Source organism: Erpetoichthys calabaricus, chromosome 4 (genome assembly GCF_900747795.2).
Source record: "Erpetoichthys calabaricus chromosome 4, fErpCal1.3, whole genome shotgun sequence".
In the NCBI taxonomy this organism is placed as follows: domain Eukaryota; kingdom Metazoa; phylum Chordata; class Cladistia; order Polypteriformes; family Polypteridae; genus Erpetoichthys; species Erpetoichthys calabaricus.
In genome coordinates, this window is record NC_041397.2 from 137,922,106 (window position 1) to 137,938,879 (window position 16,774).

The 16,774-nt window shown below is 35.2% G+C and overlaps 1 protein-coding gene across 2 annotated transcripts in view; it reads right to left on the minus strand.

The window, feature by feature from the left end:
* Positions 1-10,263: 10,263 nt before the first annotated feature.
* epha6 (eph receptor A6) overlaps positions 10,264-16,774 on the minus strand; it is a 364,797-nt gene continuing 358,286 nt past the window's right edge. For both annotated transcript variants that reach the window (XM_051927201.1, XM_028799848.2), the window contains exons 16-17: positions 15,334-15,483; positions 10,264-12,003 (exon numbers count right to left, since the gene is read on the minus strand). In XM_051927201.1, coding sequence (XP_051783161.1) covers positions 11,889-12,003; positions 15,334-15,483 — 265 coding nt within the window. In that variant the 3' untranslated portion in view covers positions 10,264-11,888. The remainder of the gene's footprint in view (positions 12,004-15,333; positions 15,484-16,774) is intronic.

Below are 16,774 nucleotides of genomic sequence, written 5' to 3' on the forward strand. Positions count from 1 at the left end.
CACAGGAATCTTTGTAATAATTCAAGGTATAGCAATAAGAGCACCTTGTGTAGGTGTTTGCCATATTGCTACAGGGGTTAGCAGCTGAGGAAAAGATGCTTTTCAATAGCAGCAGCAGCGTGACCTGCTTTGATGTTTGGCACAGGTGTAGTTTAACCATTTGGTTTGTTTATGCTAAGCTAGTAAATCTCTTTGTTTACATTAGCTGTCCACATGCAGATAAAACTGTACACATGGTACACTCTAAAGGAGTTAAGGCAAAGATTCCACAATAACATATATATATGCTTTCTGTACGGTAGTAACATTTTTGTTGTTATACAAAGGAACGGTACTTTAGTTTCAAAAAGCCAACAAGCAACACAAATTTAGTGTTTGTGATTGAAGTATGCTGTTTTAGCAGCCCCGCTTACTACATGTTTCTGCGTTTATGCATTCAAGATCATATCATCAGAGTTGTCTGCCTCATGCTTCAAAGTATTATCAATTAGTCCACATGAATGTCTGGCCAATATAAATATTTTGAAACACCAAATAAATTAATTTTATTTTGTCATAAACAAATGGAGTAGTTGAGTTTGTCAAAGTCATGAATTAAAAAGATTTTTTAATTTTACTTCAGGAACATTCCACATATTCTTGAGCGTTTTTTTCTGCTATTTGATTTTTATGTAGGGTTTAGTTTGTTTTCTTTTCTGATTAGTCTTTTGGTTTGAGCATGTTTTCAGGTCCTTAAAATATTTAGTGTGTTGGCTCACCACCATTTTGTGTGCTCTTCTGTGTATTGTTAAGTTGGACACTAACACTTTTGACCTGAAGGATGTAACAAAGTCAACATTGCTATTATGAATGTCATTGGGTTGTCCGAAATTCTGGATTCAAAACAAAAAATAAATTTGTAGTTTAATCATATCAATGTTTAGGATTTTAAAAATTTGATTGTACTTAACATTTACCTTGAGTTTGTCATTCAACTTTGGGCTAGGTTCTGAGTTTTTTTTTTTTACAACCCCTGCTAAGAATTTTTGAATATGATTTTTGGAATGTCCATCTTCTCATCTGTCTGTTATTTTTGTTTTTGCCTTCTTTTCATCCCAAACAGAACATTCACTCTTGTAGAATAGCCAAAGGTGCAGGTAAGCTGGTGTCACACACGTGCATATGGGAGGCAGCTAAAAGGCTCAAAAGACAGTAATTCCTCGTCAAACCAGGGGATGGCAGAGTGCACTAATCCTTGCTCTTTTCCATTGGCAGACTGTTCACAGGAAATTCCGCTTGGGTCTGATTACGTCACTTTTGGTTTCTGCATTAAAACATCACTTCCTGTTCTGGCTCCAAGGATGTCACTTCCGGTTCTGGCCACGGCACTTCCGGTCATGGCCCAGAGGATGCCATTTCCGGTTCCGGCCATGTCACTTCCGGTCCCAGCCCCAAGGATGTCACTTTCGGTTCCTGCCTGATGACATCATTTTCTGTCAACCTTACATATAAGCACCATGTTTTCCTGTTCTTGTTGTTCTTTGTTATGGACGGATCTATATCAATTTGAACCACATCTTTGGCAACCAATTGCAAGTATATGGGTGGCTGCCCCAAACCTCTTTCTGTGTTGTGTGGATCATTTACACTGGTTAGAAAATTGATAAATGGTTGGATGGACAAGTGTAGTCATGATCAATAAAATTAGAAGATGAATATGACACCTCTGTTGTTTTATTAGGCGAATGTATGGTGCTGTATTTAAAACTAGTTTATTTTGCTATCATCTGTTGTTCATTCATTCATACTCATTATTTAAATGAATACAGCCGATGGCTGATTGATCCCATGGTTGCACTCTCAAAGCAAATATGAATCATATATTTTTATTTCTGAACTAATTCCACACAATAAGCCTTTTTTTGCTAGAGTGATTTTTACTTTATTCAGTTAGTGGGATTTTAAATAACCACAATACCCACAATCCCAGGCTGAAATTCAAGCGGTATTGCAGCAGAAAAACACAAATGTTTATCTCTGTGGGTGTTTTATTAATATCTGTGTAAATTTATTAGTGTTCTGTCCCGGGCGTGTCTTTCCTGTGAAATCAAGATATTTTGTATCTATCATGTTCAAAATAGTAACCAAGGAAACACTGAGATAATTATAATTATGCGTAAATATTTATTTATTTATTTATTTATAATTAAGAAGCTTCACTTTAAGTATATAAGTATGGTTGAAGGACTTTTAACACATTAACGTTGGGACTTTGGTGTCAATTTAAAATGCTCTTAAGCTATGCTATGTAAATGAACCTAACTGATAAAAGAAGCTTTTCTGTTAACATTGATGTATCTGTCTGTCATGTGTCACTAAAGTAGAGAATATGGCAACTCCATTCTGTAATGTAATAAAGGAAATCCATTTTGGATTTTTTTTATGGTGTTTCATGAATTTTCTTTATTTTCAGAGTATTTTCCCTAACAGGCTGCTGAGATGCGCTGGTAAAGTCTGAACAGTGCTAAGTGACATCTAGAACATAAAATTGGCCTTGAGTATGGCCAAATTTTGGGTTCTCGTCCAGGTAAGAAATCCCTGTTTGTTGCTGTATTTAGAATTCATGACTATAGATCTTCTGGGTTTGTGAGCAAGCGCTGTGAGAGGAAGTTGTTTTCAGGAATTTGATAAAGACATCAGGTGGCAAGGAGGCAGAATCAAAGCAGCAAGCCTGGAATGAGTTATTTAATTGCGCAATGAGTTTGTTATTCACTGAGTGACCTACACCTTTCAAATTCTCTGCCTATTCATGCTTTTATAGATGCCTGGTGTTTAGAGATTTTAGATAACTGTTAGCAGAGGAGTATCTGGGGTCTGAGAAACTTATAATATGTTTTTGGTGTATAGAATACACAGTAGATAAAACAAGAAGAAAGAAAGAGGTATTCCCTGTCAGAGGAATAAATTAAATGGTTTGAATCAACTAGATTATGGTCATCAATTAATTTGCATAGAGAACAAGTGAAGAGGGGGGTTCCATGCCCCAGGAGAGAAAAGGATTTATCTTGGATTGGGTCAAGGAAATCATTGGCATCTGTGTTAATAATAAATTCATATTCATGAAATGTAAGGCAGGAGAACATGCTTGAGGACTGGCTTTTTTTAATGATATCTGCTAGTTGGTGTGTACCAAGATTATTTTGGTTGTTTTTTCTTTTTTAGTTTAGTTAATTAACTTTTGACCTTTTTTATTTTTTGATTTTATTTTTAGTGACTTATGTTAATTAATTTGTATTTTTCATTTGAGTTTTTATTTTAAAACAACATACATTTCCCAAAAAGACTCATTGCTCATTTTGAGGTTGTTTTTGCTGTTTATTCGAAACTAGCAAAATACCCGCGCTTCGCAGCGGAGAAGTAGTGTGTTAAAGAGGTTATGAAAAAGAAAAGGAAACATTTTAAAAATAACGTAACATGATTGTCAATGTAATTGTGTTGTCATTGTTATGAGTGTTGCTGTCTTTTATATATATAATACACACACACACACACACACACACACACACACACACACATAAACAAATATATACATATACATATATACATATATATACATATCTACATATACACATATGTACATATATATATACATATACACATCCACATATATATACATATATATACACATATCAACATATATATACACACATACATAAACACACACATATACATATACACATACATACATACACACATACATATATATATATATATATATATATATACACAGACACATATATATACATAAATATTTACATATCTACATATATATACACATATATACACATATCTACATATATATATATATCTGGACATACATACATACATAGATTGACACATATATATATACATATCTACATATATATATATGTAATTGTGTTGTCATTGTTATGAGTGTTGCTGTCATATATATATATATATATATATATATATATATATATATATAGCAAAATACCCGCGCTTCGCAGCGGAGAAGTAGTGTGTTAAAGAGGTTATGTAAACATATATATATACATATACATATATACATATATATACATATCTACATATACAGATATCTACATATAGCAAAATACCATCACTTCGCAGCGGAGAAGTAGTGTGTTAAAGAGGTTATGTAAACACATATATATATACATATACATATATACATATATATACATATCTACATATACAGATATCTACATATAGCAAAATACCATTGCTTCGCAGCGGAGAAGTAGTGTGTTAAAGAGGTTATGTAACCATATATATACATAAACATATATACATATATATACATATCTACATATACATATATATATACATATACACATCCACATATACATATATATATATACATATACAAATTTACATATCTACATATATATATATATAGATATAAATATAGACATACATATATACATACATACATTCACATATATATATATATATTATATATATATACTGTATATATATATATATATAATATATATATATATATAATATATATATATATTATATATATATATATATATATACTGTATATATATATATATATATATATATATATATATATATATATACAGTGGAACCTCTAGATACGAGTTTAATTCGTTCCAGCACTGAGCTTGTATAGCGAATTTCTCGTATCTAGAACAAACGTCCCCATTGAAAATAATGGAAATCCAGTTAATCCGTTCCGCATCCCAAATATATTAACATAAAAATCAATTTTCCTAACAAATAACACTGATAAATTATATATACTGTAGTCTACCTTTAATAAATAACACTGGTAAATAATATAACTGATTATTAAAAGAATCAAAACAGGTGTCCAAAGTGCAGTAGAGCATTCAATAAATCTTTAATCCTTAAAACAGTTGTGAAGTGGAGGTTTAAAGTACATAAGAATAACAATCCTTTAACACGAGGTTAAAACGTCAACAGGAAGCAGTCTTCAAAAAACAGATGACAATCCCCGGTGCGTCTTCTCTGTTAGCGTCTCACCTGCTTCTCCCATGCGGGCTCTGCAACAGGCGAGACACTTAATGCAGCTGACCTTCTCTACACCGTCCTGCTTCAGCTGTTTGGCTCGCCTGTTCAGCTACACGCGAGCCTGTACTCGCTCGCTCTCTCGCACCGACTTCCTACTGCTGCGGATTCCTGCCTCCTCCGGCAACCTCCGTTCTCTCTCCTCTCCTCTCCTCTCTTTTCTTTTACTTCTTCTCCCCCTTAACCGGCTCGCGCTTCTCTATATATGCGGGGAAGACATGGCAGCTGCTAGCGTTACCACTTTTAATACAAAAAAATAAGGGACGCATACGTATTGATTCAAAACGGGACGCGCAATTTCATTCTCAAATACTGGACGATTCCGTATTTTAAAGGACGGGTGGCAACCCTGCCCAGCCCATCAGCCACAGGACAAATCATGGATGTGGGCAGTTTCCCACCTGTGCACTTAGGTGAGAAACGCAGAAACCGCAGATCGCCCTGCGGCTCGCTACAGCTACCACGCCCCCTCGCTAAGCCGCGAGCTATACCCACAGCCTGGCTCGTGGCTCGTTACGTGAGCCAATGCTCGTATTTAGATCTGAATTTTTCGCTCATACTTTCCTCGTATTTTGAATTTCTCGTATACAGAGGTGATCGTATCTCGAGGTTCCACTGTATATACTGTATATATATATATATATATATATATACTGTATATATACATATCTACTTATTGGCTCCTGTATTTAGGATATAGCGGGTTGGATAATGGATGGATGGACATCTGTATGCATAGCCCTATTTGCCCGTTTTCGTTTTTTTTTCTTTCTTCAGTAATATTTTAGTAAACCCGGAGCTTGTCAGTTCAAATCCTGGTACTGACACCACTGTGTGACCCTGAGGAAGTCACTTCAGGTGCCTGTGCTGCAAAAAACAAAAGTAATGTAAGAAATTGTACCTCAGATGTTGCAAGTTGCTGGAATAAAGGCATAAGTAAAATAGATAAATATGTATTATACACATAGGAACTATTCATTTATTTTCAGTTAAGTCATCTGCAGCAAACTTTTATAAATGAGGGTTTCTCATTTTTAGATAGTGCAAACTGTTTCTTCTTCATTGATGTTTTCTCTTGGAGAGGTTTTTTCATTTCATTGAAAATTAAAGCAGCAGCTGCCAAAATATGTAGCTTTCTTATTAATTTTTCAACATTGTGTAAAATATATTTATAAAGTAACATAAAAGGTTTAAATACTGGTTATCTTTTTACACTAAAATATTACTAAAGAGATACAAAAAAAGTAAAATGAATATGTTCTTTTTCTTTAAGGAGATTAAATATTACTGAAGAAAGAAAAAAAAATAAAACAGCCAAATGGGGCTATGCATACGAACTTAAAAGGTTTAAAATATATATTTTATTTTTATTTGCTTAACTTGTGGAGGGTGTATCCTGTAGCAAAGCTGTAACTTTTTTCGTGAAAGCCCGTTTCAGTCAATAAGTCTTAAAAAAAGGTGTAAAGATATTGACAATAAGCTAAGCAAACCCAGGAAGACATGGAATCGTTTAAATCAAGTATCATTACATCTTCTTTTCTTAAAGAGAAGTAAGGCAGTACTTACAAGCTTACATATTTATATATAGACATACATACATATATATATATATCTATATCCGAAGCCGTGCAAGCACACTCTTGAGAATGCAACGTATAGTTGTACAGAAGAAAAGCAATCTTGCCTCAAATGAATGGCAACCTTTTGTAGGTCTATGAACTTAATTTAAACTTTAGGTTTACACGGTGCTTTCTTTCCGAAGTACCTGCACTCATGAATATGTCTGTATGTGTCAGTCGGTGAAATCCACGCGCTTCGCACCGGCGAAGTACCGCTTTTAAATTTTTATTAAGAAGAAAATAAAACCTTTTTAAATTGAGGGAAAATATACTAATAACAGTTTGTTAAGGATCTGTTTTTTTGTGAAGCTGCCTTCACTCAAGTGATCACTTCGAGCTGACTTGCTGGCCAACTATAAGCGTTACCTGGTAGGTAACCACCCATACAATCAGATTGTGAATCAGACTACGAATGCCGTGAATGTAATTACCCCGATCTACATGTTGTCAAATAAACGAACTACACGCCGTGGCGCAATTTTAGGGGCTTCGCCTGTAGCGCTGACGTCTGAGGTTCGATTCCCGTAAGGGAGTGAAGTGAGTGGCTGGTTACCTACCAGGTAACGCTTATGGTTGGCCAGCAAGTGAGGTAACATCAGCCACGGTGCCTTCAGTTGTGAGAAGCAGATCATAGAATGGTTGAAAATAGTTTACTGTCAAATAATTCAAAGAGTACGCGACACGTCTTTCCCCCTTATTCTTGGCTCATCAGGCGTACACACTCACTGGACTCGCTTACGGTAATCGAATCTCGGACGTCAACGCTAGAGGGACTTCGCAGCGGTGAAGTATTGCTTTTAAATTTTAATTAAGAAGAAAAGAAAACCTCCGAGGTTCGATTCCCGTAAGGGAGTGAAGTGAGTGGCTGGTTACCTACCAGGTAACGCTTATGGTTGGCCAACAAGTCAGGTAACATCAGCCACGGTGCCTTCAGTTGTGAGAAGCAGATCATAGAATGATTGAAAATAGTTTACTGTCAAATAATGCAAAGAGTACGCGACACGTCTTTCCCCCTTATTCTTGGCTCATCAGGCGTACACACTCACTGCACTCGCTTACGGTAATCGAACCTCGGACGTCAGCGTTAGAGGGGCTTCGCAGCGGTGAAGTATTGCTTTTAAATTTTAATTAAGAAGAAAAGAAAACCTTTTTAAATTAAGTCTTAAAAAGAGGTGTAAAGATATTGACAATAAGCTACGCAAACCCACCAAGAAATGCAATCGTTTAAATCAAGGCGCGAGTCGAAAAACACCATCCCATAATATTAGTTAACGATTAACACATTTCTATATGTATTGTAAGCATACAATACAACTGATAATATGTTGCTCTTATTTATCTGGTGTACCGACATTTTTGCGCGTTTAACGTCTGAAATCTAACGTGGTTTGTGCCCTTCAGAATGAAAACAGTTTGCATTTACCTTTTTAATAAAAGGCGAGCTTTTAAGCCTGAGAAATCACCCCGTAAATGCACACGTTTAATTGCACATGTGTTAATATGTATGCTTACACAGTATTAAAAGACACTGAACAACGTCATTTACCTTCGTTCCCGCGTTTGACTCATGCTGTAAATCTCTTCCTTGTTTTTAGTTCACGTGATTACGTAGGAGGCGTGATGACGCGATACGTGAGTCCGCCTCCTCCATTAGAGTATATGGACAAAAAACAGGTTCCAGTTATGACCATTACGCGTAGAATTTCGAAATGAAACCTGCCTAACTTTTGTAAGTAAGCTGTAAGGAATGAGCCTGCCAAATTTCAGCCTTCCACCTACACGGGAAGTTCGAGAATTAGTGATGAGTCAGTCAGTCAGTCAGTCAGTCAGTCAGTGAGTTAGTCAGTCAGTGAGTCAGTGAGGGCTTTGCCTTTTATTAATATGTATAGATTATCTTCTAAATATCAGTAGTGTTATAGCACTGTCTGTCTGTTCATAGAGCAGACTGTTTAATTTGGCAGCACTGGATATTTTAAACATTTGATCAAGTACTTCACAGTATGAAGGCAGGTAGCTCACACAACCTTGTGGAGATTAAATATATAGCTATTGTCATCCTACTTTCTTTTTTTCTATTCAGTCGACTGAAGTGACCAAACAGCTGCTGTCTGCAGAAGGAAAATTATAGTTTGTTGACCAACATATATAGCCTGTCATTTTATCTTCTTTGACAGGTTTGTGTTTTTTCAGTGTGAAATGGTCTTCAACCTCTTTATAGACCTCTTTATGAAAGCAGTTTAAGCAAGTTTTAAGTTTATTGGGTTCCTTCCTTTTAATTGTATTTGTAGGGGTCTCATGGTGAAATCATGAGTGAGAAATAACACGCTGCAATAAACAACCCGGTGTCCAAGGCAAGCACTTGTAATAGGTTTAAATAAAAAAAAAACATCCAACAGATTTTCTTTTTCCATCCATTTTAATTTTATTTCAGTATTTTTGTGATGTATGCAGTTTTGAGTTGTTTTTTTGTTTTGATTAACAAAATACTTTTTAATTATTTCAGTTTCAGTTTTCATTAATGATAAAAAAAAATGTTTTCATCATTGAGTCCATGTACAATTTTTGAGCTATCAACTTTAAGCCTGTCAGTGTGGGAGTGCTATAATATATTTTAAAAATGTTTTGGTGGTGCAGTTTGCTTTCATGACATGATGTTTCCATTTTGCGCTTTAGCTAACTGTGTATGTTTTTCTTTTGGTTCTTTAGCAGTTATTTCATTTGCTAAGTTGTAACAATTTTTTGAAGTTGCCAAATTATAACATTTACATCTTGTTGATGATCTATCATTTCTCAATTGTACTTAACCAGTTTTTATTACAGCAGTGAATCAACTATAAAATCAAAGACTAAGGTCTGTGTGTGTAGTGTGTCCGGTCCCTCTGAGCAATATGATTGGTCAGTTTGTCTTTGGTTAGTCACAAAAGGAGGAGAAATGGCATAGGAGGCATGTGCAGAGAGTCACCTTCAAATAGGGGAAATATAAAAGTGGCCTCGAAAATACTGACAGAGTATGAGAAGGAGGCTTTATGAAAATGTGCTAGAGAGCTGATGAGCCGGTGAAGAGACGTTCAGACACGCGAATACAAAGGAAAGACACTGAAGGTACACATAGCGCAAGAGATTACAAATATTTTAAAATTATTCTTTTACCTGTCTTTGACAGGTAGTGTCGCTAGTATAATCCAATAGACACACAACTTTTTTTTTATCTTGCAAGGGCTTGTACAACTTAGTTTGGATTTTAACTTTTTCCAAGATCATAAGACATGATGTTTATTCACCTTTTTTTCCTATCAGGAAAATCATCCAGCAACTTACCCAGTAGCCACTGCAAATGAGTCCTATCCCAGACATTGGGCTTCGGCTTTGCATACTGTATTCCGTCAAAAGAAATGTAAATGAAAACAATAATAAAACTAAAATATTATTAATCCCAACAAACATCATTCCTTTACCCTATTTCATTGGATCATTCATTAAAGCATGTGCTTGTTTATCTGAAAAAATAAAAGGACAATCATCCTCACTCTGTAAAGAAAGCTTAACTGAATAAAAAAAGAAGTCACCATTCATAAAATAAAAATTTAATGGAAATAAAATTTTGATAGGTGTATGACATTGATTTCAAATCATATTACTAAAAATAGTATAACATTATTATTTTTATAGGTTGCAGCTTGTAATCATGACAGCTGATAACTAATGATAATAGATTATTCATAATTTTCATTAGCTGCATGGTCCCAGTAAAATTTGCATGCAGCTTTGTAGTTTTGAGCAATGCTTTCACCTCATAAGAGAGTTTTGCAAGTAACAGGAAAAGTGGAGGAAAAACCTAAAGGTCATTGATACATAATTTTTCAGAATCTTTTTAATCCAATCTTATTGCCAAGGCCCATTTTGGCAGCATGACTGGGAGCAGTTTTGTACAGGGTACTACTCCATTGCAAGGCGCACTTGTTAACACATCCAGACTTGTTCAAATCAGCCTGCATTCAGTTATGAGTTAACCTTATACACATGCCTTCTCCAGAGTCAAGGGAGAAAACCCACACAGGCAGAAAGAGAAGGTACAAACATCATACACATGATTCAAACCTAAAAATCCACAAGGTATGTAGAAAACTTTTCAGGAAGAAGTCATAATGAAATTGCTTTAACATAAAAATAGAATAAGGCTAAATGTTCAGAGTCATCCTTAAATGCCACTGTATTAGATCATTTAAAACCCCTCACATGCTAGTTAATTGGGTCATTTTGGTTGCATCTGAATTTTCCTCAAAAACTTGTACATTTAGCAAAGGAGAGCTTCTCTAGATTGATGGATAAGAAATGCAAATTATAACAATACATACACTGATTGAGAGTTTCAACTGCATTAAAGTGCAGCTTGTTTTAGGAGAGGCCGGTGTTGTGTCACTGGGAAATCAGTCATAATGAAGAGGGCATAGTTTACTTGTTTTTTATACACACTTAATGCCCCACATACACACACTCTGTAGCAACACAGGAAGCACATCCTCACCACCAGAACTTGAATTTTTATTTGCTAATAAACAGGCATAAATAGTCTGTAAGACTTGACAATGCCTTTTCTGGAAATTATAGAAAAATAAAATACAAGAATTTGAAGTAACTTGTACTTTGTACAAAAAAAATCTCCTCACATTGCTTACAAATAGCAGCAAGGTTTATACACACTTCTTCTGCTCTATCCATTACTCAGTGAAAATGCTTCTTCTTTTATTAAGAGATACCCTGGAGAGTCCTTCACGGTGACCATACTGGGATCTCCACACAACTGGACAGACTGGCGGGTAAACTGTCATCCATTTCTTGGTATTGCTGAGTAGATGTGGACTTGAGCTTTCAGGACTAAGCTGAGAAATGGTCTACATTTCCTTTTAAATGACTCTGGGAAGCATTTCAGTTACCATAGGTCACATTAAAGTAGAAAAGAATGACTTAAAATATCTGCAGATTGCACTATTCTTAGCAGCTACATGGTCACAAAACGTGGATAGATGTCTCTCTGTCCACAAAGCTCCCCTTCAGCTTGAATATAGCAAAACTGCTTCAGGCGCGGCGGGCTCATTCCACCTTCCGAGGAAGCGGTAGTCGGCATTGGAGGACACGCTCCGCACGCTGGAGAGCTGGGGCATGGGACTGGCGGCATGGCCGTGTGGCAGCAGCTCATACATGGAAGCCCTTCTCTTGTATGTGCAACACCTGTAGCCGCAGAGACTGAATGCTACTCACTATTCTCCTCTGGTGGCCAAGGAGTGTCACACCGATTCTTCGGACATCCCTGTAAGAGAAAACAGGCACGGTTTAAAAGAAAGGCAGTGGGCAGTCCTTTATTTCCCATTAAAAGTCCACTTTGCACCAAACAAATCCAGTATTTTAATACAGTGGCTTTTACATGGCTCACTTAGAAATTAGGATTGATGCCCATGTTCATCACACTGTATTTTACACAGTAACCACAAGATTCCACACTGATCTCCACTATAGTTCAGCTTTTTTGTTGGTTAATGAAAATTTCTGCTTGTTACAGGCATGCAACCCACTGTAAAAGCAATAGCAAGGGCACTACCACACAGAAACTTATATATTTATAATTAGCTCTAACTTTGAGAGTCAACCTGAACCTTACTAACACATCTCTGAGAGCAGAATGGGCTTTCTCACCTTTATTTCCTACTTTATAGATATATTTAATTTAAGTCCATGTTAGCCTTTAGTTAATGACATAAAACTCCATACAATTAATAAACCATCTGCAAATTCAGCCCCAAAGTTCACTGCAGTTCAGGTTTCTATTTCTTTGTGTCTTGTAGGTTAAGTGCTAACCCAACTCAGCCCCATTAACATGCAGTGCTCTACGATGCAGTTATGTGTTGGGGTGAAAAATAGTGCTTATTACAGTCTGTTAAATAAGACTCATAATATTTAATTTGTGTTATGCGTTAATATAGGGTATATGATCTTTTAGCTTTTAAGTACCAACAATTTAAATAAGACCATAATGTAGAAGCTCATAAGGGAGGGCTAGGATTATATTTGATTGTGTGTATCTGAACAGGAGTTTAACAGGTAAGTGCCTTTTTGGACAGAAGGTTACAGAAGGCAAGACAAGAATGAGCTGATAAGAACAGGTGAGTGTTTTTCAAAATGAATAGGTTGATTAGATGTATGTAAATAGACATATAGCCATTGGGCCATAATGTTATATCTATTCAGTTGCATAAGCTTTAAAATTTAGATACGTTAACTAGTGTGTACTTATAAGAAGGTATGAAATAAGTGCTTGGGACCTTTTAGTTAACATGCTATTGTATTTAGCTAAAAGTAGCTTCACTGATAAGTAACAAGATCATTGGAATTTATCAGTTGTTCAATTGATACAGATATTCCTAATTCTTACATGATCATCCTCCAAGGCACTGTATAAAAAGAGAGGTTTATGGAGCACAAATTGACAGTGTTTGATATGAGGGAAAGAGAGGGTAGCAGATAGGAGATATGTGAAGGAGACAGTTTTGGAGATGAAGGAAACATAATGCTGTCAGTGGACTAAAGTGCCACCTATAAAATGAATGTGCCTGAACGGATACAAGTACTTAGAGGAGAATAACAGTGCAATGGTGTGCACTTTAAAGGAACACCTTAGCTGAATTAAAGTTCCATTCTTGCAGTGGTGGGAAACTGGGAGCAGGTTGTGATCTGTGATCCTGTCAGCATACAGCCTGCCCTTATTAAGGATACCAGGCAGAGCCAAGCCTAGAGGTATTTTCACCTGAGGCAGGAGGATAAATTTGCACCCCTATGTATATAGTTTTTTATTACTAATAATAATAAATAAAAATAAATAAATGATTTTGAGAACAAAATAAATTTATTAATTATTAAATAAAAAATCACAGAACACAGTAATAGTACAATAGTAATAGGAACATAAAATTGCACATATTAAAAATAAAACCACACCAACCTTAACAAAAGAAAAACAAAGTAAGTACTACACATGAGATGAATTAGAATATTACAAATTTTTCAGTAATTTAATTTAATAATAGAGACAAAATAATATCAGTAATACTTTAGACAAAACTAAATTTAATATAATTACAATGAATAAATAATTAAATAAATGCCCAATATAAAATCTTTTTTTAAAGTTTTACTTTTCTTGCTTTTAGTGAAACAAATTCATCAATTATTTTATCAAAATTAATTTGTTTTGTCAATTCCTGTTTGATTGATAAAATTGCCATATTTGACAATTTTTCCTGAGCAAGTGACGATCTTAAATATGTTTTGATCATTTTTGGTTTACTGAAGCGTCTTTCACCAGAAGCTACAGTAACAGGTAGTGTTAGGGATGTTCTCAATGCATCTTCTAAATTTGGATAGGACTGAACTAAACTATATTCATGAATCATTTTTAAAAGATCTAAACTTATAGCTGCTTTAAGGTTTGGAATTAACATCATTGCCTGATTATTTCTGATAAGAATTCTACAGAATTTATATTGTTTGGATATTTAAGGGATAAATCACAAGCTGCTTTTTTAAAATTTTCTGTATCCATCAACTTTAATTTTTCACCTGTTAAAAATTCGAAATCAGACAAAATCCCATATATTTTTTCATATCTCCATCTAAGTTATGATATTAAAATATCTATTACTCCCTACGTCATATGAGGAAACGAGTGTATCGAGAGAGAGCGTCCGATGAAAATTGTCAGTTTGCTTAAGGAATTTGTCGAACATTGCAACATACAAATGGCTTTTTTCTTTTCTTTTTCCTTTTGCAATTTATTAATTTTAATTTTTCATCAATGTGGCGCCCTTTCCCATTGTTCACCTGAGGCAAGAGCCTCGTTTGCCTCACCCTTGTCCCGGCCCTGATACCAGAGTACGTATTGTGGGGTGTACATGTAAAGCAAGGTTATTAAGCTAAGGAATAGTATAAGGCCATTTATTCCTGTGTACCAATAAAAAATAAACTTTGGATGCTAAAATGTCTTTTGTGGACACTTTCACGATAGAAACAAGCTGCAATACCTGCGTTAATTAGGCTTACTGCCTCTGTATTGTCAGTATTCGACACAACATTCTACCATGCAGTGCCCTATGGATTAAGTATCATTTGCTGCTTTAGATACATGCTTCCCAGTGATTTCAGGGCCTGCTATAAAGTACACTTTGAATTAAATGGTAACGTTCAGCTCACTCCTATTTACTTGCACATGGTATTTGGATTCAGTATTAAAGCCCAGTTACTCACACACATTGCAAATTTCAGGCTGATTCTCACTTCATTGATATATGTTGCCATTTGGTGACCTGTAAATTGACTCTAATGATATTTGCTTTGACTTGGTGCACTTTAAATTTAATGCTAATGTCAAGTCCAAACATAATAAATTGTGCATTGTGCCTCACTATATGAATTTGCCCAATGTATTTTCAGGCACTAAATGCCTTGTGGACTTGATATCAATGTCTTGTTTGCTTAAATTACTGACAAGCTTTGCCTTGTATGTTCAGCATTAATGTATACTGCAACATCATTCATTGTATGCAGTCCTGAGAGGATTTACACTAATACTCAGCCCAGCTCTACTTACTCGATGCTCATTCTTGTAACAGATTCCAAAGTAGTGAAGCCTGCTGAGATGAAATTATTCTTATACTGGCTCATCTTTATAGAGTCTAGCCAGTCACTGATTGAAATAAATAATGGGTATTCTGGGACATCGGTGGGGGATTCTGGTAACCTATATCAGAAGAGAAAGGAAAAAAAAACACAGAAAACAGCGTTGATTGTGTATGGTTATTTGATCAAGGGCTGGTATACTGTAGCAGGCACAGGGCAAATACGTCTTATCTAATAAGGCTTACAAAGTACTGGTAGTCAAACTAAGATAGCAAAAAATAAATAAGGAGATTAAATTTGGAACAATGTTATGAACCCTTCAAAGAGCAGACTACATAATTCATGAAATCAAAGGCTCTGTGGCAAAATAGTTCAAGGATGTTTTCATCCAGTATTCTGTATTATCATGATTAAACAGTGTCCTCTGTGCTGTCTGATATACTTCACAAACCCTGGTGGAAAAAACATGAGTTGAGGAGAATGATTTATTCTCTGAAACTGGGTAAGAAGCTTAATAACTCCTCTACAGAACAGACATATCTCTTATGTTTACTTTGTTTTCTATCCGATTCATTCCAGAATCCTGACATAAAGTGCCTGCTAACAGATTTATAAAGCAGAATAAAACCCAGTGCTTACCTTACTAATAACAACACCTCAAGTTAATGAATGGTGGAACTCAGATGTTGCCAGCTACTCTACACTCCTATGTCATAATCAGTTCTAAGCTCATAATCATCCTCTTCCAAAATTTTAGCTTAACCTTCATATAAGTTATTAAAACCTACAGGGGTTGTACCTAAAATAACAAGCATATAGCAATTACCAAGAAGTGCCTGACAATATTAAAATTAGTTGTATCATACATAACCTGTTCCGTCTAACATCTGACGCCAGAACGAGAAATGGCACCATTTGCATCTGTGACATTCCCTAGTTCAGTGTGAAAATGACATGTTGTTTTGACAATGTAAAAAGTTAATTTCCATTGCTGACTTTTATGTATGACTTCAACCACAAAAATAAAATAAACAGAACTGTTAGTGTAAGAAACAGAAGAATCTGGAGATGAAAAGGCCAATCTGCTGCACTCCATATGCTGAAGCAACATCATGTAAACATATCTTCATTAATCTTGAGCCAAAAACTGTAGCTTTTAGCACTTTATACACCGCTGTATTTGTAATTATCTTGTCCTTCAGAATAGGACATGAAAACATTCCTTGCAGAAAAGAGAACAGTGTAAACTGAAATGGAAAACATGCACAAGCAAATTTCAGCAATGTAAATAAGGATAAATGCATAAAATGTATACATGTAACACATTTTTAAAATGTCTATATGAAATAACTCCTGAAAATCATTAACATACGAAACTATCTTATAAGACAATTTGTTTACTGTTTTCACAT